The sequence below is a fragment of the Corythoichthys intestinalis genome, chromosome 13, assembly GCF_030265065.1.
Source record: "Corythoichthys intestinalis isolate RoL2023-P3 chromosome 13, ASM3026506v1, whole genome shotgun sequence".
Lineage (NCBI taxonomy): Eukaryota > Metazoa > Chordata > Actinopteri > Syngnathiformes > Syngnathidae > Corythoichthys > Corythoichthys intestinalis.
Genome location: NC_080407.1, coordinates 18,334,441 through 18,361,117, shown reverse-complemented (window position 1 = coordinate 18,361,117; position 26,677 = coordinate 18,334,441). Strand labels below are relative to the sequence as shown.

Sequence of the window (26,677 nt, the reverse complement as noted above, 5' to 3'; positions counted from 1 at the left end):
CTGCAAGGGTGATCTGGCAACTGCAATCAAAGAGAGTCGGCACCAAATTGATGAAGAATACTAATCAAGTCCATGCCTCAGAAACTGCAAGCTGTCATAAAAGCCACAGGTGGTGCTACTAAATACAGTCCCTGACAAAAGTCTTGTTGCTTATCCATTTTGTAGAAACAATTGCTAATAACCTGACTTTTAATTATTTAATTGGCTTCAGAAATGGCTCATATGAAAGCTAAGACCCTCCCAAATGATATCGAATGTCCAAAAATATATTTGTTTCACAGAAAAAAGATTTATCATTTAATGAAGACATAAAGGTCAAATTTTGGCAAGACAAAAGTTTTGTCGCCTCCAGAAAGTAGTGTGAAAATTGAACAAAAAATGTACTTCAAATACAAAAATATGTTACATAACATAAGCGAATTAAGTAGTGGTGCTGTGAGATCCAAATTTAATATTTTATACGACTTTCATGGGGTTTGGCAAGGATTCATACAATTTATTGATGAAGTCATCAGGAACATCAAAGAAAGCAGTCTTGCATGCCTCCCAGACTTCATCAACATTCTTGGGTTTCGTCTTCCATGCTTCCTCTTTCATCCTATCCCAGACATGCTCAATAATGTTCATGTCTGGTGACTGGGCTGGCCAGTCCTGGAGGATCTTGATCTTCTTTGCCTTGAGGAACTTTGAGGTACAGATTGAAGTATGCGATGGAGCACCATCCTGCTACAGAATTTGTCCCTTTTTATGGTTAGGAATCTAAGAGGCAGCTAAGATTTGGTTGATATTTCAGACTATTTATGTTGCCTTCCACCCTGCAGATCTCTTGCACACACCATACTGGATGTAACCCCAGACCATGATTTTGCCACCACCAAACTTCAGTTTTCTGGGTGAATCTTGGATCCATGCGGGCTCCAGTAGGTCTCCTGCAATATTTGCGGCGACCGTGGTGTAATTCAATGGAAGATTCATCTGAAAATCCACCTTTTGCCACTTTTCCAGCGTCCATCCTTTTGACAGGCTGTGGGCCTCGGCAAATGCCACACGGTTTTTTTAGTTGTTTGCACCTTGAGAGGTAAATAGTCTGAAATATCAATAAGCATTTTTTGCAGGTTGTATTTTTTGGGGTGGGGGGCGTTTTTGTTGCCCATTTGTTTATTTTGCAGTTTTTGCCGATTTGCCATTTTGTTTTTGAAGTTTGCTTGCGATTTAGCCAATTTTTTTTTGCAGTTTGTGATTTTGCCAATTTTTTTTCCCCAATTTGTCATTTTTTTTTCATGTCCCCAACCCAGTCAAAAGGAATTAGATGTCCAGCGCCATCCATTGCAGCCAATGAAACCTCTATTTGCTCTCTCTATCTATCAATGTATCCTCACCAGCAAATGACAAACTAAAATATCAACCAAATTATCATTTTTTAAAAAATTTTGGTGGTGGTTGTTTGGTTTTTTTTTTTTTTTTTGCGGGATTGCCATTTTTTTGGGGGGGGGGGGGGGGGTTGCAGATTTTTTTGGGAGAGTTTCAATCTCGGCATTATTTTTGTATTTCGGTGGGAGGGAGGTTGTACGTTTTGATTTTTTTTTTTTTTTTACAGTTTTTTGTGGTTCTGCCAGTTTTTTTTTGTTTTTTTTATTTTTGTAATGTTTTTTTTTTTCAGCATTTTTCACTTTGCCATTATTGTGTGTTTTTATTTTCCTTGCGAGTTTCAATTTTGGCATTTTTTTTCTATTTCGGTGGGGGGGTTGCACGTTTTGGTTTTTTGTTTGCAGTTTTTTGAGGTTTTACCAGGTTTTTTTTTGTACTTTTTAATTTTTGTAAATTTTTTTTTTTTAATAGCATTTTTCACTTTGGCATTATATTGTGGGGTTTTCTGCGAGTTACAATTTCGGCATCTTTTTCTATTTCGGTGGGAGGGTTGTACTATTTGTTTTTTTGTGGTTTTTCCAGTTTTTGTTGTTGTTTTTTTGTAATGTTTTTCTGCATTTTTCACTTTGCCACTATATTGTGTTTTTTTTCTTGCGAGTTTCAATTTTGGCATTTTATTTATTTTTCGGTGGGAGGGAGATTGTACGTTTTGATGTTTTGTTTGCAGTTTTTTGATGTTCTGCCCGTTTTTTTTGTATTTTATAATTTTTGTAATTTTTTTCAGCATTTTTCACTTTGCCCTTATTTTGTGTGGGTTTTTTTTTTGCGAGTTTCAATTTTGGCATTTTATTTCTTTTTCGGTGGGAGGGAGATTGTACGTTTTGATGTTTTGTTTGCAGTTTTTTGATGTTCTGCCCGTTTTTTTTGTATTTTATAATTTTTGTAATTTTTTTTCAGCATTTTTCACTTTGCCCTTATTTTGTGTGGTTTTTTTTTTTTTGCGAGTTTCAGTTTTGGCATTTTTTTTCTATTTCGGTTGGACGGAGGTTGTACGTTTTGATTTTTTATTTGCAGTTTTTTGTGGTTTTGCCAGTTTTTTTTTTTTTTTTGTATTTTTAAATTTTTGCAATGTTTTTTTTCAGCATTTTTCACTTTGCCATTATTTTGTTTTTTTTTCTTGCGGGTTTCAGTTATGGCATTTTTTTTCTATTTCGGTGGGATGGAGGTTGTACGTTTTGGATTTTTGTTTGCAGTTTTTTGTGGTTTTACCAGGTTTTTTAAATTTATTTATTTATTTATTTATTTTTTTAATGTTTTTCTGCATTTTTTACTTTTCCACTGTTTTGTATTTTTTTCCCCTTGCGAGTTTCAATTTTGGCATTTTTTTTTCTATTTCATTGGGAGGCAGGTTGTACGTTTTGATTTTTTTTTTTCAGTTTTTGTGGTTCTGCCAGTTTTTGTGTTTTTTAATTTTTATGTTTTTCTGCATTGTTCACTTTGGCAATATTTTGTAGGTTTATTTTTGTGTGCATATGTTCACATTTTCTGTGTATTTTTTCAAGATTGTGGTTTTCAAGTTATGTTTATTGGGGTTTTTTTGCGTTTTTTCTGGTTTAGGTGTGTTTTTCTTGTATGTATGAGCACATCAAAGCTAATATACAAAAAAATGACAAGACAGGCTTCAACAGCATCTGCAAGAATCAGTCGTGCTTGTGAAATTAGTCATAAACCCCCTATTGTCTCACTCTTTACCACCCACCAGCGCCCCCTGCGGATGGATTTCCGTCATTGCAACGAAGAACTTTAATCCCTTGGATACATACACAAATACATAATTAATACATTCCAATATTACCAACGCACCACAAAGCCATAAAATTTTTTTTTTTTTTACATCTTTATTGGAGATTACAGATTATTGCTCGTCATTTTCCGTCCTTTTTTTATACACATAACAATCGGGGAATTGCGTTGACACTTTTTTTTAGGGAGGATTTACAACAATAAATACAGATATTTTTCCTCCTACAGTTTTTAAAGGTCGTCTCATCTGTATACAATATATAGAACACATGTATTCTATATATATAAGACAAACACAATGCTGGTGGTCAGTTCGAGGCTGACGAAAACGGAAATTCTCCCACCCTGAAACGCGCAGGCTCGGATCCTGAGGCAGCTGTTTATGAAGCGCGCGCACACGCAAATATAGACGCACACGCGCACGTTCTCTCACGTTAAATCTACCGAGAAGATGCAGGACACCACAAAAGGACACCAAAGCACGAATCTCGTCAGGAAATATCGGGGATTAGTGTTCCGTCGTAGCAAAAAAAAAAAGGTGAAAATGAAGGAATTGAAACTTCAATTCAATTCCAACTTCATGTTTTGGTATCTTTGTTAATATAATCACAGTATTCATTCATATAGGTACATTTAAGACATATAATTAGATAATAAAGGCTTACCTGGATGACATTAATTGATCTTGAAAGGGAGAAAAATGTAGAAAATTTGCTTTTATAAACATGTAAATATACAGAATGTAATGATTTGACAACTATCTTCATGAACAATTAACAAATACAACTCTCCCAAATACTTACTTTGAGTGACGGCCGGAAGAACCAATTACTGTCCAGTTTTCATTTTAACTAAACACTTAAAAAAAAAAAACATTTTAAGCGACGTGACTTCAACCGGCGACTCCAGATGAAGTATTACACAAGAATAAAAGTATAAAAGACGACAAAAAAAACCCAACAAAACGGGAAAAAAGAGACAAAAGGGGAGCGAGCTAATGGCAAACGGCAACGAAAGACCTTCTCGGAGTGGGAATAAATTAAATGAGCGCCCCCTTCAGGTGTGCCCCGACCCCTGCGCTTATCATCTAAAGGATGTGTGTTGACTTTCCTGTCCAGTCATCCTTTCAGAGTCTGTACGATTTGTGGAGTACTGCCGTCTCCTTTTTAGTACCTTAAGAAAGGGATACAAAAAATAAAATAGTTAAGAAACACAAAGGGAAAAAAAAGACTTATTTACTTACTTACCTGTAGTAGTTTGGCTTAAAGGGTCCGTTCTTATTCAAGCCCAAATACTTGGCTTGTTCGTCACTCAGCTCTGTGAGGTGCGCGTCGAACGTAGGCAGATGCAGACTGGCCACGTATTCATCTGAACACATTTAATGGAGATTTGCTAAGAGTGGAACGGTTTTTAGATTTGTCCTGTACGCAGTCGGATGGCGAACACGTTCCACGAAAAAAAATGTCGGAGTTAGTCCTCCTCCAATCCAGGGGGTGATAGAGGAGTAACAATGCATCTAGACAAGTGCTTCTCAATGATTTCCTGTCACGCCACTCCCAGGAAGACGTAACCGTTTCGCACCCCCAACCCCTAACAAAGTACCATTTGTCTATAAAATTAGTATCATTATTGTACACTGCTGGTCAAAAGTATTGACACCCCTGCAATTCTGTCATATACAGTAGGGCAAATAAGTATTTAGTCAACCACTAATTGTGCAAGTTCTCCCACTTGAAAATATTAGAGAGGCCTGTAATTGTCAATATGGGTAAACCTCAACCATGAGAGACAGAATGTGGAAAGAAAACCCCCAAAAAATCACATTGTTTGATTTTTAAAGAATTTATTTGCAAATCATGTTGGAAAATAAGTATTTGGTCAAAACCAAAAGTTCATCTCAATACTTTGTTATGTACCCTTTGTTGGCAATAACGGAGGCCAAACGTTTTCTGTAACTCTTCACAAGCTTTTCACACACTGTTGCTGGTATTTTGGCCCATTCCTCCATGCAGATCTCCTCTAGAGCAGTGATGTTTTGGGGCTGTCGTTGGGCAACACGGACTTTCAACTCCCTCCACAGATTTTCTATGGGGTTGAGATCTAGAGACTGGCTAGGCCACTCCAGGACCTTGAAATGCTTCTTACGAATCCACTCCTTTGTTGCCCTGGCTGTGTGTTTGGGATCATTGTCATGCTGAAAGACCCAGCCACGTCTCCTCTTCAATGCCTTTTGCTGACGGAAAGAGATTTTCACTCAAAATCTCTCGATACATGGCCCCATTCATTCATTCCTTTACACAGATCATTCGTCCTGGTCCCTTTGCAGAAAAACAGCCCCAAAGCATGATTTTTCCACCCCCATGCTTCACAGTGGGTATGGTGTTCTTCGGATGCAATTCAGTATTCTTTCTCCTCCGTACACGAGAACCTGTGTTTCTACCAAAAAGTTCTATTTTGGTTTCATCTGACCATAACACATTCCCCCAGTCCTCTTCTGGATCATCCAAATGCTCTCTAGCGAACCGCAGACTGGCCTGGACGTTGAAGGGAAAAGGTACCGTCATCGCACACACCATATAATTGTTTGCATTAGTCTAACACATTCATCTAACTATTGTTCAAGCAGACTCCACTACATGCCCTTTGACACAGTAAAGTGAACCACCTTATCCGGGCTAATGAGGGGGAGATGAGAAAAATGATACAGTTTCTCGTAGGCACCGTCTAACTGTTTGCATTACTCTAACACACCATATAGAATTTATCAGGAAATAGTATCATTTTCATATTTACGGTAGGACTGCACTACTAATATAAAATAAATAGCACACCATAGTTTAATGAGAAGAAATAGAAGAGATAGACAATGCCATCTTATCACAGAAGCCCAACGCGTGCGTCACGAACAAGATTGACGCACCAACTCTTGCAATCAGCTCTCCCAGCAAACTCCAAGGACAAAGCGCTTTTTCCTAAAACAAGTACAGCCAGCCCGGACAACAAAGTTGATTGCGGGCGTCCCATCCGCGCACGAACCTAAGCCGCCCAAAACCGGCCACAGAGGGGAAGACCCAAAAGCAACGCCCAGACACACCTTCGGACACACCTTCAGCACGGCCCGCTTCACCACGGACTTTAAAAAGACTGGACACTGAGATAACACAGATTTTTGCTGCTCAGAAACATGTAGCCTTGTTTTGGATCCAGAACTGTCCCTCCGTCGTCTGTTTTTGCCTTGTTTTTTTACCATTGTCGACGAATAAATTGTCAACCTGCTTTCGGCGAGTCTATCAAACTTTTGGAACATGGAGTCAGGACAAAGGGTTAATGTCAGAGAGAAGGCGTGAAGTTCAGCCTTCCCGGTCGGTACGCGCAAAGGCAGCATCGGCAGAGCGGCACTTTGTTCAGCTGTTGGTGTTTTCCGTGCGCCTTGGCCGGGGGGGCGAATTTCAACAACGTGTACTTTCTTCAGCAGGGGGACACGTCTGGCAGTGCAGGATTTGAGTCCCTGGCGGCGCATTGTGTTACTGATAGTAGCCTTTGTTACTGTGGTCCCAGCTCTCTGTAGGTCATTCACTAGGTCCCCCCATGTGGTTCTGGGATTTTTGCTCACCGCTCATGTGATCATTTTCTACGCCACAGGGTGAGATCTTGCATGGAGCCCTAGATCGAGGGAGATTATCAGTGGTCTTGTATGTCTTCCATTTTCTAATAATAGCTCCCACAGTTGATTTCTTTACACCAAGCGTTTTACCTATTGCAGATTCACTCTTCCCACCCTGGTGCAGATCTACAATTTTGTCTCTAGTGTCCTTCGACAGCTCTTTGGTCTTGGCCGTAGTGGAGTTTGGAGTGTGACTGACTGACATTGTGGACAGGTGTCTTTTATACAATTACAAATGCTTTGATAGTCACATCTTCATTTATTTGGTTTGCAATGAGAAAACACAAAAGGGGAACGGGAAAAACTAAATAAATCATCATCATATGCCATATTTCTCTGTAAATTATTGTTGGAATGGAAAGATAAGATACAAGACGGATATATACATTCAACATGCTGTACATAAGTAATGTATTTGTTTATTATAACAATAAATCCACAAGATGGCATTAACATATAATTCTTTCTGTGAAAGGGATCCACAGATAGAAAGACTTGTAGTTCTTAAAAGATAAATGTGAGTTCAAGTTATAGTAATTTTATTTTCAAACCCCTCTTAATGTTTTCGCTTTAACAAAATTTGTAAAATTTTCACTAAAAAAAAACTAATAGCTCACCATTGTTGACGTCGCCGAGTGTGACGTCACATGGACTCCCTGCTGGACTTCCACAGTGTCTTTAACCACGTAAGGTAGTGATTGAAATGCACCACAAGGTGTCAATGGCGAGTTTTAAATTAATTAGAGATCTAGCCAAGACACAGTCTGAGTAAGTTTTATGTGTATTTTGCATAGCTAAATGATACTGTCGCGACTTAACTGTTCCACCCAAATGCATGATGGGAAGTTGGGCAACCATGACTGTCAGTGGTGGCTGCAAATGGTATACAGTATGTTCTGTGTTGTGTTAAATTGGCGTGTTAAGAAAAAGAACGTCTCCTGCTCTGTCCAAATGAATGATGGGAAGTTGGGCAACCATGACTGTCAATGGTTGCTGCCAAAGCTTAAGCCAATAAAAGGCATGGTCCAATGAACGTCTTTGTCCATTCGCATTTCTCTGCCTTTTCGCTCTCAATGTGCTAAAACGCCTTCATTGAAAACTGTTTGGGGCAACGCATGAACGGGTCATTCTGTGCATGCGTTAATTGCGTCAAATATTTTAACGTGATTAATTTTAAAAATTAATTACTGCCCGTTAATGCGATACATTTGACAGTCCTACATTTGACACAAAACTACAAGAATGGGCCGGACAAAACTATTGGCACCCTTTGAAAAATCATTCGCTGCTTCTCTAATTTGTGTAATTAACAGCACCTGTTACTTACTTGTGGCACATAACAGGTGGTGGCAATAACTAAAATACACTTGCAGCCAGTCAAAATGGATTAAAGTTGACTTAACCTCTGTCCTGTTCCCTTGTGAGTACCACATTGAGCATGGAGAAAAGAAAGAAGACCAAAGAATTGCCTGAGGACTTGAGAAGCAAAATTGTGAGGAGACATGGGCAATCTAAGGGCAACAAGTCCATCTCCAAATTCATGTTCCTGCGTCTACCGTGCGCAGTGTCATCAATAAGTGTAAAGCCAATGGCACTGTGGATAACCTCCCTAGATGTCGACGGAAAACAAAAATTGACGAGAGATTTCAACGAAAGATTGTGCGGATGGTGGATAAAGAACCTCGACTAACATCCAAACAAGTTCAAGTTGACCTGCAGTCCGAGGGTATAACATTGTCAACCCGTACTATCCGTCGGCATCTAAATGAAAAGGGACTCTATGGTAGGATACCCAGGAAGACCCCATTTCTGACTCACAGACATAAAAAAGCCAGGTTGAAGTTTGCCAAAACGTACCTGAGAAAGCCAAAAACGTTTTGGAAGAATGTTCTCTGGTCAGATGAGACAAAAGTAGAGCTTTTTGGGAAAAGGCATCGACATAGAGTTTACAGGGGGAAAAAAACGAGGCCTTCAAAGAACAGAGCACGGTCCCCACAGTCAATCATGGACGAGGTTCCCTGATGTTTAGGGTTTGCTTTGCTAACCCTGGCACTGGACTGCTTGACCATGTGCAAGGCATTATGAAGTCTGAAGACTACAAACAAATTTTGCAGCATAATGTAGGGCCCAGTGTGAGAAAGCTGGGTCTCCCTCAGAGATCATGGGTCTTCCAGCAGGACAATGACCCAAAACACACTTCAAAAAGCACTAGAAAATGGTTGGAGAGAAAGCACTTGAGATTTCTAAAGTGGCCAGCAATGAGCCCAGACCTGAATCCCATAGAACACCTGAGGAGAGATCTGAAGATGGCACCCTTCAAATCTCAGAGACCTGGAGCAGTTGGCCAAAGAATAATGGTCTAAAATTCCAGCAGAGCATTGTAAGAAACTCATTTGTGGATACCTGAAGCAGTTGTCTAAAGGTTGCTCTCCCAAGTATTAGGCTGAGGGTGCCAATAGTTTTGTCCGGCCCATTTTCGGAGTTCTGACTAAAATGATAATGATTTAATTTTTTTCCATTCTCTTTGTGTTACTACCGAAGCATTTGTAGTTGCAATCATTTTCGGAGAGAAATTGAGCATTATCTGACAGAATTGCAGGGGTGCCAGTACTTTTGGTCAGCACTGCACGTACTGAACTGTGACTTTGATGCTTTACACCCCTAAAATTTGCTGTTTGGCTCCTGTCCTACATCAACAACAATGAAAAATCTTACCCATCTTTTTCGGCAGAAGGTATACGTCCTGCTTGTAGCGTCCGTCCGGCGCGTTGTACAGCTCTATTAGAGCAAGTGCCTTGCCGTACAAACACAAACCATCATGAATACTGCTTCTAATAGCCCGGAGAGACTTCACAAAGAGCCCTATTGTACCTGTGTTGTGGCGGTGATAGACAGCACGAAAGTGGGCACTGTGGAACAGCTGAGATTGAGAAGACGACCCTGCAAAACAGACAAAAAAAGACATTTAAGTTTGCTTTTTTTTTTTTTTTTTTGCAGAGCGCTCACACATGTATAATAGAGATAGAGGAGTTAATGTAGCTCGACACACTGACTGGCAGCTTGTCTGCTTGTATCAATCAACACTGTTCTGGTTATGTCGCTACAGTTTTTCCAAAAATCTCCATTTTTATCTTTCAGGGTTTTTACAAGTATCAGCAAATCTCATTTCATGCTTTTAATGCCACTTTAAAGATGCCGATGCCCAACTGCATATAGTTTCACACCCACAAATTATAAATAGAGTTGTCTGATAATTGATTAAAAAGACAACTGTCTTTTTAACCGATATCCTGATATTATCCAACAACAAAAATCCGACATGTTTCTCAAAACATACGTGGACTTCGTGCTAATTATTGTTCTGTGCTAATTATTTCTTCAGTTACTCTTCCAGTTGTTTCACCAATAGCTATTTATGGTATTTGGTAACACTTTTTTTGACAGTGGCATAAGACTGTCATAAGACAATCATAACTATGACATCACACTGTCATAGGCAATAATAAATGCTGATGACGGATGTCATTAAGTGTCATCCAGCAAATAATGTCACTAACTCAATTTATGTCCAGCTCGGATCGTTTACATCCATTCAAAAGTGAGATAATTTCCAGGATGGCACAAAATGACATGCCATAAGCATTCATTAACGCTCATGGCAGTGTCATGTCAAAAGTATGATGGTCTTATGACTGTCTTATGGCACCACTGTCAAATAAAGTGTTACCAAATTCCATAAATAGCAATTAATGAAACAACTAGAACAGTAACTGAAGAAATAATTAGCACAGAACATTAATTTTGAGTTGTTGATTACATCTCTAGCGCTGAACTATAGTTCAATGACTAAATAAATACAGTACCTCAGCCAACAAGACTATCCTCTTGCCGTCAGGCCAGATGACGTGGTCCACTTGAGAGCGCACTCTCTCCCAGGTTAACTCGGGCGTCCGCAGACTTGCCTGCACGATGTAGACAAAAATCATTCAAACTTCATTGGAAAACGTAGCGTCAAAAACATCTAGGAGTGGACGACCGACCACGTCGATCTCTGTGTTGGAGTGCCCCATGTTGCAGACGATGCAGCCATTTTTCATGCGGTCCAGGTTTTCCCGCACTACCACATTTTTGTTGCCTGACGTGAAACAAAAGGAAAAATCAGATGAGGATCTAAAATTCAATCGCAAACATGGACATACCCGTGCAAGTGATGACAATGTCCACTTGTCTGATAACTTCATTTAGCTTCACCAACCTGAAGCCATCCATGCTGTTATCATAAAACAAACAAAAAAGTTTAAAAACAGACTAAATTATGTCCAAAAGTGAGCAACTTAATACGTACCAAGCCTGCAAGGCACAGATAGGATCTATCTCAGTGACGTAGACGATGGAACCCATTGCTTTCAGTGCGGCGCAGCAACCTTTCCCCACCTGAGGGCGCCCAACATCCACTTTTCAATTGTTTCTCGTCACCTTGCGGGTGAGCCTTACCTCGCCGTAACCGCACACCACCACTTGCTTGCCTCCGAACATGACGTCGGTTGTCCTTTTCAAACTAGAAACAAGTGGAAAATTGTGTGCATTTTAACTCATTCGCTTCCATTGAGATTAGAATAAGGGCTCGTACCCATCCAAGATGGACTCCCTGCAGCAGTAGAGGTTGTCAAATTTTTGTTTGGTCACAGAGTCGTTGACATTCATGGCTGGGACGCATAGTTTCCCGGCTTTGGATAGCTGGTAAAGCCTGTGTAACAGTGAAATTCATTTTGATTAATTCTTGTGTACCGCAATGCCGCTATTACGTAACTACACAACAGAGATTGATGCACATGTTCACCACTAGATGGTGATATGCCACCAGAGACTGAATACGTGTTAGTGTACAAACTAGGAGAGCCAAAATGAAATAAATACCTGTGCACACCAGTGACACTCTCCTCCACGATGCCCTTGATCTTCTTGAACATATTGGGGTACTTTTTGTAGATCCAATGGGTCAAGTCGCCACCATCGTCCAAGATCTGAAACGAAAGGTTCAAATCATCGCCTGGATTAGAATTAGGGGTGTGATAATTCAGGTAGTCCCCGGGTTACGACATACTCGACCGACACGATTTCGACTTTACGACGCCGGAGTCTCGTAATAACTAAATCACACTTGAAGCCAGTTAAAATGGATTAAAGTTGACTCAAACTGCGTCCTTGTGTATACCACATTGAGCATGGAGAAAATAAAGAAGGCCAAATAACTGTCTGAGGACTTGAGAAGCAAAATTGTGAGGATTCATGGGCAAACTCAAGGCTTCAAGTCCATCTCCAAAGATCTGAATGTTCCTGTGTCTACCGTGCGCAGTGTCATCAATAAATGTAAAGCCCATGGCACTGTGGCTAACCTCCCTAGATGTGGATGGAAAAGAACAATTAACATCCAAACAAGTTCCAGCTGTCCTGCAGTCCGAGGGTACAACAGTGTCAATTGTTGGCGTCTGAATGAAAAGGGACTCTATGGTAGGATACGCATGAAGACCCCACTTCCGATGAAAAGACATAAAGCCAGGCTGGAGTTTGCCAAAACCTACCTGACAAAACCAAAAACGTTTTGGTAGAATGTTCTCTCGTCAGATGAGAAAAATGTAAAACTTTTGGGAAAAGGCGAGGCCTTCAAAGAAAAGAACATGGTCCCCACAGTCAAACATGGCAGAGGTTCCCTGATGTTTTGGGGTTGCTTTGCTGCCTCTGGCACTGGATTGAAGTCTGAAGACGACCAACAAATTTTGCAGCATAATGTAGGGCCCAGTGTGAGAAAGCTGGGTCTCCCTCAGAGGTCATCGGTCTTCCAGCTGGACAATGACCCAAAACGCACATTTCAAAAAGCACTAGAAAATGGCTTGAGAGAAAGCACTGGAAACTTCTAAAGTGGCTAACACACTCACTTTTGAATGGATGTAAAAGATCCGAGCTGGATATAAATGGCGTTAGTGACATAATTTGCCGTATTACACTTAATGACATCTGTCATAAGCATTCAGTAATGCCCATGATGGTGTCATGTCATAATTATGACGGTCTTATGACGCCGCTGTCAAATAAAGTGTTACCAATTAACCCAAATAAATCAACAAATAAGCCTCACAGGACTATAAGCCACAGGATTCAAAATGGAGGAAAAAAGTAACAATTTATAGTCCGAAAATTATGGTAAATACATTGAACACAAAGAAAAAAAAATTTGGGAGGAGTATGGGATACTTCACTTTTTTTCCCCACTTATCGCAGCGGGTTCTGGTCCCCATTAACCACGAAAAATGAGGGATCACTGTAGAATACTTTTGGACTTTTTGGAGTTACTTTGAATTTCGAAAGTGTTCATTCCGACTTATGCGGAAAATCGGATTACGTCGCCAGCGCAGGAACAAAACTCGGTCGTAACCCGGGGACTACCTGAATATCGAAAATGTGATATTTACAGATACTTCGTAGCCCAAAAGGTTAGCGATATGCTCCCACCGAGAATCGATATGTCATTTTAAAATGGGGTCACTCTTAAAAAAAAAAATAATTTGGAATAATGTCCTTGTTAGCTTACTCGCTGCCATTGATGGCGCTAGACATCCAATTCATGACTACTGGATTGGACCTCGAGTGCCATCAAAGGCACTGAAAGCAGAGTATTCATCGCCTGTCTTTCGGGGGCATTTACAGGTCATTTCCTATTCCTCTGGGGACATTCATGAGTCACTTCAGTAACCCACAATCAAAAGGAACTGACCCGTAAATGCCCAAAAATCAACAGAAAGTGACCCGTAAATGCCACAAAAGGAAAATATTGTGAGGTACCCATAGGCTCCCCCTGCTTAATTGAAACAAAGATACAGTAAACTGGCCTACCATGTTAGGCTGCCATCCTTCCACGTTGACACAGCGATCGATACACCACCAGAAATCGTCCTCAGACTCGCCTTTCCACGCGAACACGCTGAAACCTGTATACAGAGATATAGCTTAAAAAAAAAAAAAAAAAAACAAGAATCCAAACGGGGCTAAAATTGCGCCTCACCTCCTTCTGCCAAAGCAGCTGCTACCTCATTTTGGGTGGAATAGATATTACACGCCGCCCATCTGCACTGAGCACCCAAAGCTGACAGCGTTTCCATGAGCACAGCTGTCTGAGCCGTAATGTGGGTGCAACCTACCACCTTGGCGCCTGCCAGGGGTTTCTCACCCTGAGCTCGCTTCCTCAGAGCCATGAGAGCCGGCATCTCTGGTGTGTCCGTCAAAAGATTGACCGGATAAAAGAATCGGAGCGTAAAGTTATTCACTTGATGATCATTTAATCCCGCTAATACTCCACGGCTAAACTCATCCGATTACCTTGCTCGGCTATCTCGATCTCTCGCCGTCCGAAGTCGGTCTGCTTGATGTTTTTGATGCAGAAGTCGCCGTTTCCTTTGGAGTTCTTCTGCTGTTTGTCCCGGGGAGACGTTTCGTCATCGGAGCTGTCCGTGTACGACGCGGCTGGATAACAAATATGAAGTTTTTTTTAGATTGTTATTTCTGCTTCAGTCACAGACAACAAATAAAACGAGAAACTGCAATTTCTGGAGAAATTACTCTGGGTCTTTGCTGTGTGGAGTACAGATCTTAACCCCGCCCAGGATGGTTTGGGGACATTTCGGGGACAATATCTGGTCACTTCCTGTTGGTTTGGGGACATTTCAGGGACATGTCCTGGTCAGCTCAGGTCATTTGGGGACATTTGGGGGACACGCATTGGTCAAACAGGTCACTTACTGTTGATTTGTGGACATTTCGGGGACATGTCCTGGTCATATCAGGTCATTTGGGGACATTTGGGGGGGCATGTCCTGGTAATTTCAGGTAATTTGGAGACATTTGGGGAGCGTGTCCTGGTCATATCAGGTATTTTGGGGACATTTGGGGGGCGTGTCCTGGTCATATCAGGTATTTGGAGACATTTGGTCGTGTCCTGGTCATATCAGGTCATTTGAAGACATTTGGGGTTGTGTTGTGGTCATATCAGGTCATTTGGGGGAGCGTGTCCTGGTCATATCAGGTCATTTGGGGACATTTGGGGGGCGTGTCCAGGCCATATCAGGTCATTTGGGGATATTTGGGGGACATGTCCTATTGATATCTGGTCATTTCCTGTTCATTTGGTGACATTTGTTTTTTTGCCATTGAAAATGAATGGGAAATTTGGACGTCCTTGGCTGTCAATGGCATCAACTTACATTTGTGTCAATGGAATCCAAGTAAATTGGCATCAATAGAATCAACAAACATGGCCGTCAATGGCATTAAACAAAGTAAATACCATTGAAAATGAATGGGAAATTTGGACGTCAATGACCGTCAATGGCATTGACATCCATATGCGTCAATGGAATCCAAGTACATTTGCATCAATAGAATTGATATACATGGCCATCAATGGCATCTGACTAAGTTGGCCTCAATTTAATGTTAATGCCATTGGAAATGAATGGGGAAATTTGGACATCCATGGGTGTCAATGGCATTGACTTCCATATGCATCAATGGAATCGGGGCCAATTGGGGGACACGTCCTATTGATACCTGTTCATTTCGAGTTGATTTGGGAACATTTGATTTTTTGCCATTGAAATGAATGGGAAATTTGGATGTCCATGGCCGTCGATGGCATCGACTTACATATGAGTCAATGGAATCCAAGTATGTTGGCATCAATAGAATTGACATACATGGCCGTCATTGGCATCTTTCTAAATTGGCTTCAATGCAATGCAAATGCCATTGGAAATTTGGACGTTCATGGCCCTAAATGGCATCAACTTACAAATGCGTCAATGGAGTCCAAGTACATTGGCATCAATAGAATCGACATACATGGACGTCAATGGCAAGGACGTGCATCGCCCTCATTTGCAATTGTGTACTTGTGCGTCAATGCAATGCGAATGACATTGGAACTGAATGGGAAATTTGGGCGTCCATGGTCGTCAATGGCACTACGGTTCAAAAGTTTGGGGTCGCTTAGACTTTTATGCGTCAATGGAATCCAAGTACATTGGCATCAATAGATTCGACATACATGGCTGTCAATGGCATCAACGCAATGTAAATTCCATTGGAAATTCCATCGGCGGTGAATGGGAAATTTGAACGTTGCATCCCATTAAAAATGAATGGGCAAGTTTTTGGCAAATTTCCGTGGAACCGTAATTTTTTTCCAAATTCTGTCAGGCTCGATACATTTTGAAAAGGTGTTTTTTTTTTTTTTCCTCCCAAAAATCGGCGTTTACGGGCGAACGGAAAATTTTTCGGGGTCGTTCGAAAAATTCCCTGCGCCGCGTGAAAATTCCAGTTGTTTCGATATTCGAACGGTGCCGATCGGTCAAACGGTTCGGGCTGTGTGGGGCCGAAAAATCCCATTAAAAAAAAAAAAACCCTGAAGACCCAGATAATTAACAACATTTTAGCACTACATCAGACACATTTTCTGATTTTCTGGTCGTACAGTGTGAGTCATAGAGTGAACTGCTCTTCGGAATTCTTGGCAAGATTAAAGAGCGGTCTTGGGAAAAGTATTAACTAAACGGACTCATGTGAGGATTCGTTAGCTTACCTGAGCTGTAGCTATCTGTGGACGATTGAGAAATTGAGCGAGACAAGGAGCGACGGCCGATTTTCGACGGTCGCTTGTTGAACTCCTGTTTCTGGTCCGCGAATTGGATCTGTCGGTTGAGAGGGAGACCAGGTCAGGATTTGTGGTTTTAGGAACAGAATCCCCAAAATCAAGTGTGTAGAGATTAGCGGTGTGACAAAATATCGAAATGCTGATATATCGCCAAAAAGTTATCGATGTTTCTGCCAAGAATCGAAATATTGTTTTAAAAAACAGGTTGCTACCAAAATCTTCCATTAGAATGTCGACGTTAGCTCACAGGCTGCCGTTGACGGCGCTAGACAGCCAATTCATTTTGACCGGATTGGACGTCTTGCACCGTCAATGGGACTGAAACCAGAACATGTCTTGTGGGCATCTCCAGGTCACTTAATGATCATTTTAGGGCATTTACAGGTAACTTTCTATTGATTTTGAATCACTTCCTTTCCTTTTCAGGAACCCAAAATCAACATGAATTAACCCGCAAATGACCCATAATCAACAGGAACTGACCCGTAAAAGCCCCAAAATGAAAAGGAATTGACTGAATATCAAAATGAAATGACGTGAAATGCCCCAAAAATCATCGCCTTGCATTGGCTGCCACTGACAGCCATAGAACATTCGTTCATTCGCTGCCATCCCTCCCACTTCAAATGGATTGGACGTCTACTAGAAATAAAGTCACAGAAGAAGAACGAAAATAGCTTGTTTTTCGAGTTAATTACCGTAATTTTCGGACTATAAGCTGCAACCCACCAAATTTGACACGAAAACGGCATTTGTTCATACATAAGCCGCAACGGTCTATAAACCGCCGCTGTCCCCACTGTATTATGGGATATTTACACCAAAAGATCTCAACCGCTACCACTTTATTTGACAGCGGCATCATAAGACTGTCATAAGACCAAATGAACCACCATGACGCTTTGAACCGATTGGCTGCAACGCTTCAAAAAGCTTCATTTGGCCATCACTTTTCTCTTGGGGGAGACAGTCAACCTCTGCTGCCACCTGCTGTCAACACTGTTGTTGTCCAACATGTCTCCTAGCATACATGTCAGCGCTATATATGAAAATAACAATCTAAATTCATGTTCTGTGCGAATTATGTCTTCAGTTACTGTTCCAGTTGTTTCATTAATTGCTAGTTATGTTATTTGGTAACACTTTATCTGACAGTGGTGCCATAAGACTGTCGTAAGACCATCTAATTTATGACAAGACACCGTCATAGGCCTTCATAAATGCTGATGACGGATGTCATTAAGTGTCATGCGGCAAATTATACCACTAACTCCATTTATTTATGTCCAGCTCTGATGTTTTACATCCATTCAAAAGTGAGATAATTTCCCGGATGGCACAAAATGACTTATGTCATAAGCATTTATTAATGCTTATGGCAGTGCCATGTCATAAGTATGATGGCTGCAAACCGACTGGCTGCAAAGCTTCATTGCTTCAAAAAGCTTCATTTGGCCATCACTGTTCTCTTGGGGAAGACAGTCAACCTCTGCTACCACCTGCTGTCAACACTGTAGTCGTCCAACATGCCTACTAGCATACATTGCAGCGCTAGAAATGTAAATAACAACTTAAAATTAATGTTCTGTGCTAATTATTTATTCAGTTACTGTTGTAGTTGTTTCATTAATTGCTAGTTATGGAATTTGGTAACACTTTATTTGACAGTGGTGCCATAACACTGTCATAAGACCATCGTACCATACCATCCGCCAAATTATCTCACTTTTGAATGGATGTAAAAGCTGGACATGAATGGAGTTAGTGATTTAATTTGCCAGATGACACTTAAAGATATCTGTGATAAGCATTAATTAATGCCCATGATAATTTCATGTCATAATTATGACAGTCTTATGGCACCACTGTCAGATTAAGTGTAACCAAATAACATAACTAGCAATTAATGAAACAACTGGAACAGTAACTGAAGACATAATTAGCACGGAACATGAATTTTGATTGTTATTTCCATCTGTAGCGCTGCAATGCATGCTAGGAGGCATGTTGGACAGCAGTCTTATGACGCCGCTGTATAAGTATTACCTGTTCACCCAAATAAATCAACAAATAAGCCACAGGATTCAAAATCAGGAGGGAAAAAAGTAGCGGTGTAGTTGTTTTGTAGAATATCCTAGAATGATTTCCTGACCCGTGTATCAATAATTGGTGAGATTATCATTACCGTGAGCCTTGTATCGCAAATTGAACCCTCTTGTGAGCTACCCAGGGGTAGCCAAGAAGGTCAGAGAGTTTATCCGAGCCTAGCGGAAAGTTACTGACTTAATTCAAGCCATTCATCTTCCCAGAGTTGCTTAGTATTAATAGTAATGGATGACTTATTCCCACAATAAATCCGTGTAACCAGGGGGAAGATGTACAGACATTGCTGCAACCCACTGTCAGTTGAGGTTCTTTATGGTCACTGCTCTCTTCTTACGATCCAGCCCAAACTGGTCGGACAGCGCCGGCAGACACAATGCAGTTAATTGTTTCTCTTCCTTTGGTTTAGTTAGCTCTTTCTACTCCCGCAACGTTGGCAAGGTTATCACGCGGGTTTGGACATTATTCAATCTGACTCATTAAAAACTGAACAACATCAATTAACAGGAAAGTGATTACAACTAATTAGGCTTAAGATCCAATCGTCGGACAAATTTCAGATTCAGTAAATCACTTAACCGACCGTAAAAAGGGTATAATGCTGTTGAGGTTTACCCGATTGAGGTTAGATGATGGGCTTTAGGAGCTCAGATTTGAGAGATTTGCGGTCATTTTGGAGCCTGTGAGCTGTGGATGGAAGGGGTTTACAAAGTAGCGCTGATTAACAGCAGTTCCAGAACACAATTTTTTCTGGTGTATAAGTCGCACCTGAGTGTAACCGTTTTGCTAAGGACAATCTGTAACCACGTGTTTAAGGATTAACAGATGAGGTTAACGTTTTCCCAGCGACTTGAGACAGGTACAGTGGGGCAAATAAGTATTTAGTCAACCACCAATTGTGCAAGTTCTCCTACTTGAAAAGATTAGAGAGGCCTGTAATTGTTAACATGGGTAAACCTCAACCATGAGGGACAGAATGTAAAATAATCCCCCAGAAAATCACATTGTTTGATTTTTAAAGAATTCCACATTAGAGTGGAAAATAAGTATTCGGTCACCTACAAACAAGCAAGATTTCTGGCTGTCAAAGAGGTCTAACTTCTTCCAACGACGTCTAACGAGACTCCACTCGTTACCTGGATTAATGGCACCTGTTTTAACTCGTTATCGGTATGAAAGACACCTGTCCACAATTTGAGTCAGTCACTCTCCAAACTCTACTATGGCCAAGACCAAAGAGCTGTCAAAGGACACCAGAGACAAAATTGTAGATCTGCACCAGGCTGGGAAGACTGAATCTTCAATAGGTAAAACGCTAAGACATACAAGACCACTGATAATCTCCCTCGATCTGGGGCTCCATGCAAGATCTCACGCCGTGGCGTCAAAACACTAACAAGAACGGTGAACAAAAATCCCGGAACCACACAGTGGGACCTAGTGAATGACCTACAGAGAGCTGGGACCACAGTAACAAAGGCTACTATCAGTAACACAACGCGCCACCAGGGACTCAAATCCTGCACTGCCAGACGTGTCCCCCTGCTGAAGCCAGTACACGTCCAGGCCCGTCTGCGGTTCACTAGAGAGCATTTGGATGATCCAGAAGAGGACTGGGAGAATGTGTTATGGTCAGATGAAACCAAAATACAACTTTTTGGTAGAAACACAGGTTCTCGTGTTTGGAGGAGAAAGAATACTGAATTGCATCCGAAGAACACCATACCCACTGTGAAGCATGGGGGTGGAAACATCATGCTTTGGGGCTGTTTTTCTGCAAAGGGACCAGGACGACTGATTTGTGTAAAGGAAAGAATGAATGAGGCAGTGTATCGAGAGATTTTGAGTGAAAATCTCCTTCCATCAGCAAGGGCATTGAAGATGAGATGTGGTTGGGTCTTTCAGCATGACAATGATCCCAAACACACAGCCAGGGCAACAAAGGAGTGGCTTCGTAAGAAGCATTTCAAGGTGCTGGAGTGGCCTAGCCAGTCTCCAGATCTCAACCCCATAGAAAATCTGTGGAGGGAGAGTCCGTGTTGCCCAACAACAGCCCCAAAACATCACTGCTCTAGAGGAGCTCTGCATGGAGGAATGGGCCAAAATACCAGCAACAGTGTGTGAAAAGCTTGTGAAGAGTTACAGAAAACAGTTGGCCTCCGTTATTGCCAACAAAGGGTACATAACTAAGTATTGAGATGAACTTTTGGTATTGACCAAATACTTATTTTCCACCATGATTTGCAAATTAATTCTTTAAAATCAAACAATGTGATTTTCTGGTTTTTTTTTTTTCACATTCTGTCTCTCATGGTTGAGGTTTACCCACATTGTCAATTACAGGCCTCTCTAATATTTTCAAGTGGGAGAACTTGCACAATTAGTGGTTGACTAAATACTTATTTGCCCCACTGCATTTCTTGGGAACCATGGGAATAAACGTTTGCATAGGTGCCTCGCCATAGGGGAGAAGGTCTTGCTGGCGCCACTAGAATGCCTTCTGACTCAATACGCCGTCAGCTGCGCCTTCAATCATACAGCTGTGCTGTCTCCTCTGCGGTAACATGACTTGCTTCCCGCGCCGGGAGGGCTTCGTTCTCGACGGATTTCCAGACCCATCGAGACGGGAACCTGATTCTAATCAAACACGAGGACTCCTTTAGAAATACAACCTCTGACCGGCCAGCTGGTCCGCCAAGAGAACTCTTGATTTTTCTATTCTCAAAAACAAACAACAGAAGGAAGGGGGCGGCCGGTGATTCCCGCTCTGCCGCCATGTTACAGACACTGTAAATTCATTTTCACAAGACCTGTAGTCTGCAGTCACGGTTACGCAACTTGACGGGCCAAAGCTGGGCATTTGCACGACAATATCAGTAAAAAGGCAGGGATCCCTGTAGTGTCACAGTACACTGATCCCTCAAGCTTTACCATCTGTTACTCAACGGCATTATATAAATGGTTGAAGATATTTCGTATCCGGTCGTGTTGGTAGATTTTGGAACCTTCATGTGACATTATCACTGATTTCCATTTTTTATTACGGCTGCAGCTATCGATTATTTTAGTAGTCGATTAATCAATGAACTAGTTAGTTCGAATAATCGAGTCATCGGATAAGGGACATAAAAAAGGAACATAACATAAGGAACATAAAAAAATAAAATACCTGAGCCTCAAACGGTATAAAAAAGTAAATAAATGAGGATGCAAGTACAACAAAAGACCAGTTGGCTAACTTACATAGCACAAGTCTGCTAGCTTAAATGCTCTAAAATGCTAACTTTTTTTTTTTAACAATGCTCTTAACAAATGGTTCAAACACAAATTCCCACAAAAAAAGGTTAAATATACTTACAAAACTAAATTAGAATGCATTAAAAAAAACATTAGCTCAAAAAACTAAGCTTATGTTGGTCTTAACAGGAAGCAACTGGATTCAGCCAAGTGAAATGAGCTATGTCATATTCCCTGCTGACACTAGAGGGCAGTGTATCCACCCAAACAAACCATTACAACGCCACTCTAAACGAATACTGAAAGCAGCAAAATTTAATTAAAATCTTTTTTCTAATCAAATTAATCGATTAATCGTTGCACTGATTATTATTTTAATAGTCGATTAATCGATGAACTAGATAGTTTGAACGATCAAGTAATCGGATAAGGAATATAGAAAATTAAAATACCCGGGCTGAGCCTCAAACAGTATAAAATTTAAGTTAAAAAAAAAAAAAAAAAAAAAAAAATTGGCGAACTTAAATGGCAAAAGTGCGCTAGCTTAAATGCTATAAAATGCACTTTTTTTTTTTTACAGTGCTAAATTGCAAATGCACTAAAGAAACATTAGCTCAGAAAAACTAGGCTTATGTTGGTCTTAACAGGGAGCAGCTGGATTCAGCCATGTGAAATGAGTTGTCAGATTCACTGCTGCCACTAGAGGGCAGTGTAACCACCCTAAATCAATAAAACCAAATGCAAACACTTTCAAAACAAACCATTACAACGCCATTCTAATTAAACGAATACTCGAAGCAGCAAAATTTAATTCAAATCTTTTTTCTAATCGAATTACTCTAGTTAATCGTTGCCGCACTAATTTTAACTATTTTAGTAGTTGATTAATCGATGAACTAGATCGTTTGACTAATCGAGTAATCGGATAAGGAACATTGAAAATTAAAATATCTGAGCTGAGCCTCAAACGGTATAAAAAATCAGTATCTAAGTAAAAAAAAAAGAACAATTGGCAAACAGATAGCAAAGGTCCGCTAGCTTAAATGCTATAAAACGCTACCTTTTTTTACAGTGCTTTTAACAAATGGTTCACACACATATTCAACAGCTTAATATACCTCCAAACTAAATTACGAATGCATTAAAAAACATTAACTCAAACAAAAACTTAGCTTATGTTGGTCTTAACAGGGAGCAGCTGGATTCAGCCATGTGAAATGAGTTGTCAAATTCACTGCTGCCACTAGAGGGCAGTGTATCCACCCAAATCAATAAAACTAAATGCAAACACTTTCAGACCCAGCAATCGTGACATTATCAGGGAAACAGCATCATCCGTGCCTTCTTACCATAATCCCTTGCAATATTTTTAAATTACATCTAACCTTGAGCATGAGAGCATCACTGCGGCTGGCATTGATTGACACGTGGAAAACAGAAGCAAGAAAAGACAGTGAAAGAACTACCAGTAAACAGCCCACTTTTGCATCAGACGCCATCGTTCTGGGAAGGTAGCGCTTGACGGGAAATTCCATTACATCTGACAGACACAATGTCTGTCTGAGCTGTGATTCACAAGTCAGTGAAAGCAAGTCATGTTAATGGACTAACACCACAAAGTAAATAACCCTGGAAGTTATTTCTTCATAGTGATTCTATGCCTAAGCCCCTTTCAGACATCCTCACAAGTCACCAATTTCTCTTAATATTGGGTTAACCTCGACACTGCTTGAACACTCACCTGCCCTGACACACCCTAATCTGACCTATCATCCCCTCCTCCTATCTCTTGGGTCACGAAAGTTATCTCCTCCACAGCTGTGCTGCTCTCTTAACTTACCTTCACACACAATGTATTTTGACTGAACAAAGCAACAGATGCCATGCTTGTCAGCTCTCCCACGCACAGCACTCACAGTATGAGGCGCACTAATTAATGCTTTCATTTTACTCACTTCATGACACACAAACACACTCAAACAACTGATAATACATCACAGACCAAAGTGGTTTTAGACTTGGAAATAAATCATTGTCCATGGAAAGAGAGACAGCGAGAATGAAAAGTGGAATTTGGTATGTGGCAAAATTGATTTTGCCATGTGGCATTTTTTCTTGTGGTATGCGACAAAATAGATTTTGGCATGTGGTATTTTTGTCATTTTTTTTCGGCCTGAGGCATTTCTTTAGGTATGTGGCAAAATGGCTTTTGGCATGTGGCATTTTTTGTGTATGTGGCAAAATGGCTTATGGCTTGTGGCATTTTTTTGGGGGATGTGGCAAAATGAATTTTGGCACGTGGCATTATTTGGTCTGTGGCAAAATGGCTTTTTAGGCATGTGGCATTTTTTGTCATTCTTTTCGGCATGAAGCACTTCTTTAGGTATGTGGCAAAATTGATTTTGGCATGTGGCATAATTTGGTCTGTGGCAAAATGGCTTTTGGCATGTGGCTTTTTTTGTGTATGTGGCAAAATGGCTTATGGCATGTGGCATTTTATTTAGGGATGTGGCAAAATGGATTTTGGCACGTGGCATTATTTGGTCTGTGGCAAAATGGCTTTTTAGGCATGTGGCATTTTTTTTGTATTTGGCAAAATGGCTTATGGCATGTGGCATTTTTTTTTGTATGTGGCAAAATGGATTTTGGCATGTGGCATTTTTTTGGTATGTGGCAAAACGGCTTTGGAATGTGGCATTTCTTTTTGTATGTGGCAAAATGGCTTTTGGCATGAGGCATTTTTCTGGATGTGACAAAATGGCTTACGGCATATGTCATTTTTCTTTGGTTTTGGGCAACATGGATTTTGGCATGTGGCACTTTTTTTTAGTATGTGGCAAAATGGCTTTTGACATGTGGCATTTTTTTGCCACATACCAAAATCCATTTTGCCACAAAACCAAAAAAAATGCCACATGCCAAAAGCCATTCTGCCACAAAACAAAACAAAATGCCACATCAAAAGCCATTTTGCCACATACCAAAAATGCCACATGTCAAAGCCATTCTGCCACATACAAAAGAAAAAATGCCACCTCAAAAGCCATTTTGCCACGTGCCAAGAAAAAAATGCCACATGCCAAAAGCCATTTTGCCACATACCAAAAAAAAAAAAAAAAAAGCCACATGCCACAATCCATTTTGCCACAAAACAAAAAAATGCAACATGCCAAAATCCATTTTGCCCAAAACCCCCCAAAAAATGACATGCCAAAATCCATTTTGCCACATACCAAATACCACTTTTCGTTCTCTGCCCTGCTGGAGAAATGAGAGCTGAAACGATAACTCAAATAATTCGAGTAACGTGATTTTAAAAATTGATCGAGGAATTTTCTCCACCTCAAGGAACCATTTCATTTTGCCAGCTCTCAGCATGACCTTTTTCCCGGCCAACTTTTAATGCGGCACAACGCGCTGAGGTCACGCGTGTAGAGGATATATTCGATTTCAACCACGCGTAAATATAGAGGTAACGACAAAGAAGCCGACGAAAGCGAAGAGAAAGGCATTTGAAGCTGGACACCAAGGCAAACACTTTAATGCATTTACACTAAGAAAGTGCTTGCATAACACGACAGCACGTCTTCAATGCCGCAGCTCCACTGAAAGCACCCAGTTTACTCCGAGAGCGGAGGAGCGATACACAAGACAAGGTAAAATTAAGTCAACGTATCGCTAATAAATAAGATTAACATTACTGTACCTTGTTAATGTACATATGTACATATTTGCAATGTACATAATAATATTAGCCCTGCGGAGGGCTAGGTTTCTATTAATTATGACTACTGTCGATGCGTGGCTAACGCGTCTTTCATACTGGCTTTATATAATCTGTAAAAACACAGAGCTGTAGAGCAATAAGGGTGTAAAATAAAACATGATAAAGATAACTATCAATTTTAGCTCAGTAGTCACTGATATCCACTCAAAATATCTTAGGATTTAGACCAACTTAAAACTTAAAATTAGCCTGAGACGCATTGATTGTCTAAAAATGGGTCATTATTAGGTGAAATGTCTTGTTTTCTCATGTATATTTCTAATTGCTCTTCACCTAAAAAAAATATGTTTTACCTGATTACTTGGTGGAATTTTCAGTTGAATACTCGATTACTAAAACATTCGATAGCTGCAGCCCTACTAGAAAAAAACAACAACAAATACATGTCTATACATATATATATACAGTGCCTTGCAAAAGTATTCGGCCCCCTTGAATCTTGCAACCTTTCGCCACATTTCAGGCTTCAAACATAAAGACATGAAATTTAATTTTTTTGTCAAGAATCAACAACAAGTGGGACACAATCGTGAAGTGGAACAACATTTATTGGATAATTTAAACTTTTTTAACAAATAAAAAACTGAAAAGTGGGGCGTGCAATATTATTCGGCCCCTTTACTTTCAGTGCAGCAAACTCACTCCAGAAGTTCAGTGAGGATCTCTGAATGATCCAATGTTGTCCTAAATGACCGATGATGATAAATAGAATCCACCTGTGTGTAATCAAGTCTCCGTATAAATGCACCTGCTCTGTGATAGTCTCAGGGTTCAGTTTAAAGTGCAGAGATCATTATGAAAACCAAGGAACACATCAGGCAGGTCCGAGATACTGTTGTGGAGAAGTTTAAAGCTGGATTTGGATACAAAAAGATTTCCCAAGCTTCAAACATCTCAAGGAGCACTGTGCAAGCCATCATATTGAAATGGAAGGAGCATCAGACCACTGCAAATCTACCAAGACCCGGCCGTCCTTCCAAACTTTCTTCTCAAACAAGGAGAAAACTGATCA

At 40.6% G+C, this 26,677-nt stretch overlaps 1 protein-coding gene across 2 annotated transcripts in view; it reads right to left on the bottom strand.

Annotated features, from left to right (window-relative positions):
• Nucleotides 1-1,200: 1,200 nt before the first annotated feature.
• Nucleotides 1,201-26,677, bottom strand: part of ahcyl2b (adenosylhomocysteinase like 2b) — a 53,788-nt gene continuing 28,311 nt past the window's right edge. The window contains exons 2-16 of one of the 2 annotated variants that reach the window (XM_057854400.1): nucleotides 16,467-16,575; nucleotides 14,210-14,353; nucleotides 13,896-14,099; nucleotides 13,727-13,821; nucleotides 11,753-11,859; nucleotides 11,466-11,582; nucleotides 11,330-11,393; nucleotides 11,181-11,269; nucleotides 11,035-11,105; nucleotides 10,876-10,970; nucleotides 10,699-10,797; nucleotides 9,707-9,775; nucleotides 9,551-9,629; nucleotides 4,419-4,539; nucleotides 1,201-4,344 (exon numbers count right to left, since the gene is read on the bottom strand). In XM_057854400.1, the coding sequence (XP_057710383.1) occupies nucleotides 4,338-4,344; nucleotides 4,419-4,539; nucleotides 9,551-9,629; nucleotides 9,707-9,775; nucleotides 10,699-10,797; nucleotides 10,876-10,970; nucleotides 11,035-11,105; nucleotides 11,181-11,269; nucleotides 11,330-11,393; nucleotides 11,466-11,582; nucleotides 11,753-11,859; nucleotides 13,727-13,821; nucleotides 13,896-14,099; nucleotides 14,210-14,353; nucleotides 16,467-16,575 (1,470 nt within the window). In that variant the 3' untranslated portion in view covers nucleotides 1,201-4,337. Of the gene's footprint in view, nucleotides 4,345-4,414; nucleotides 4,540-9,550; nucleotides 9,630-9,706; nucleotides 9,776-10,698; nucleotides 10,798-10,875; nucleotides 10,971-11,034; nucleotides 11,106-11,180; nucleotides 11,270-11,329; nucleotides 11,394-11,465; nucleotides 11,583-11,752; nucleotides 11,860-13,726; nucleotides 13,822-13,895; nucleotides 14,100-14,209; nucleotides 14,354-16,466; nucleotides 16,576-26,677 lie in introns of those variants that run through there. The other variant, XM_057854401.1, reaches the window with a different exon arrangement.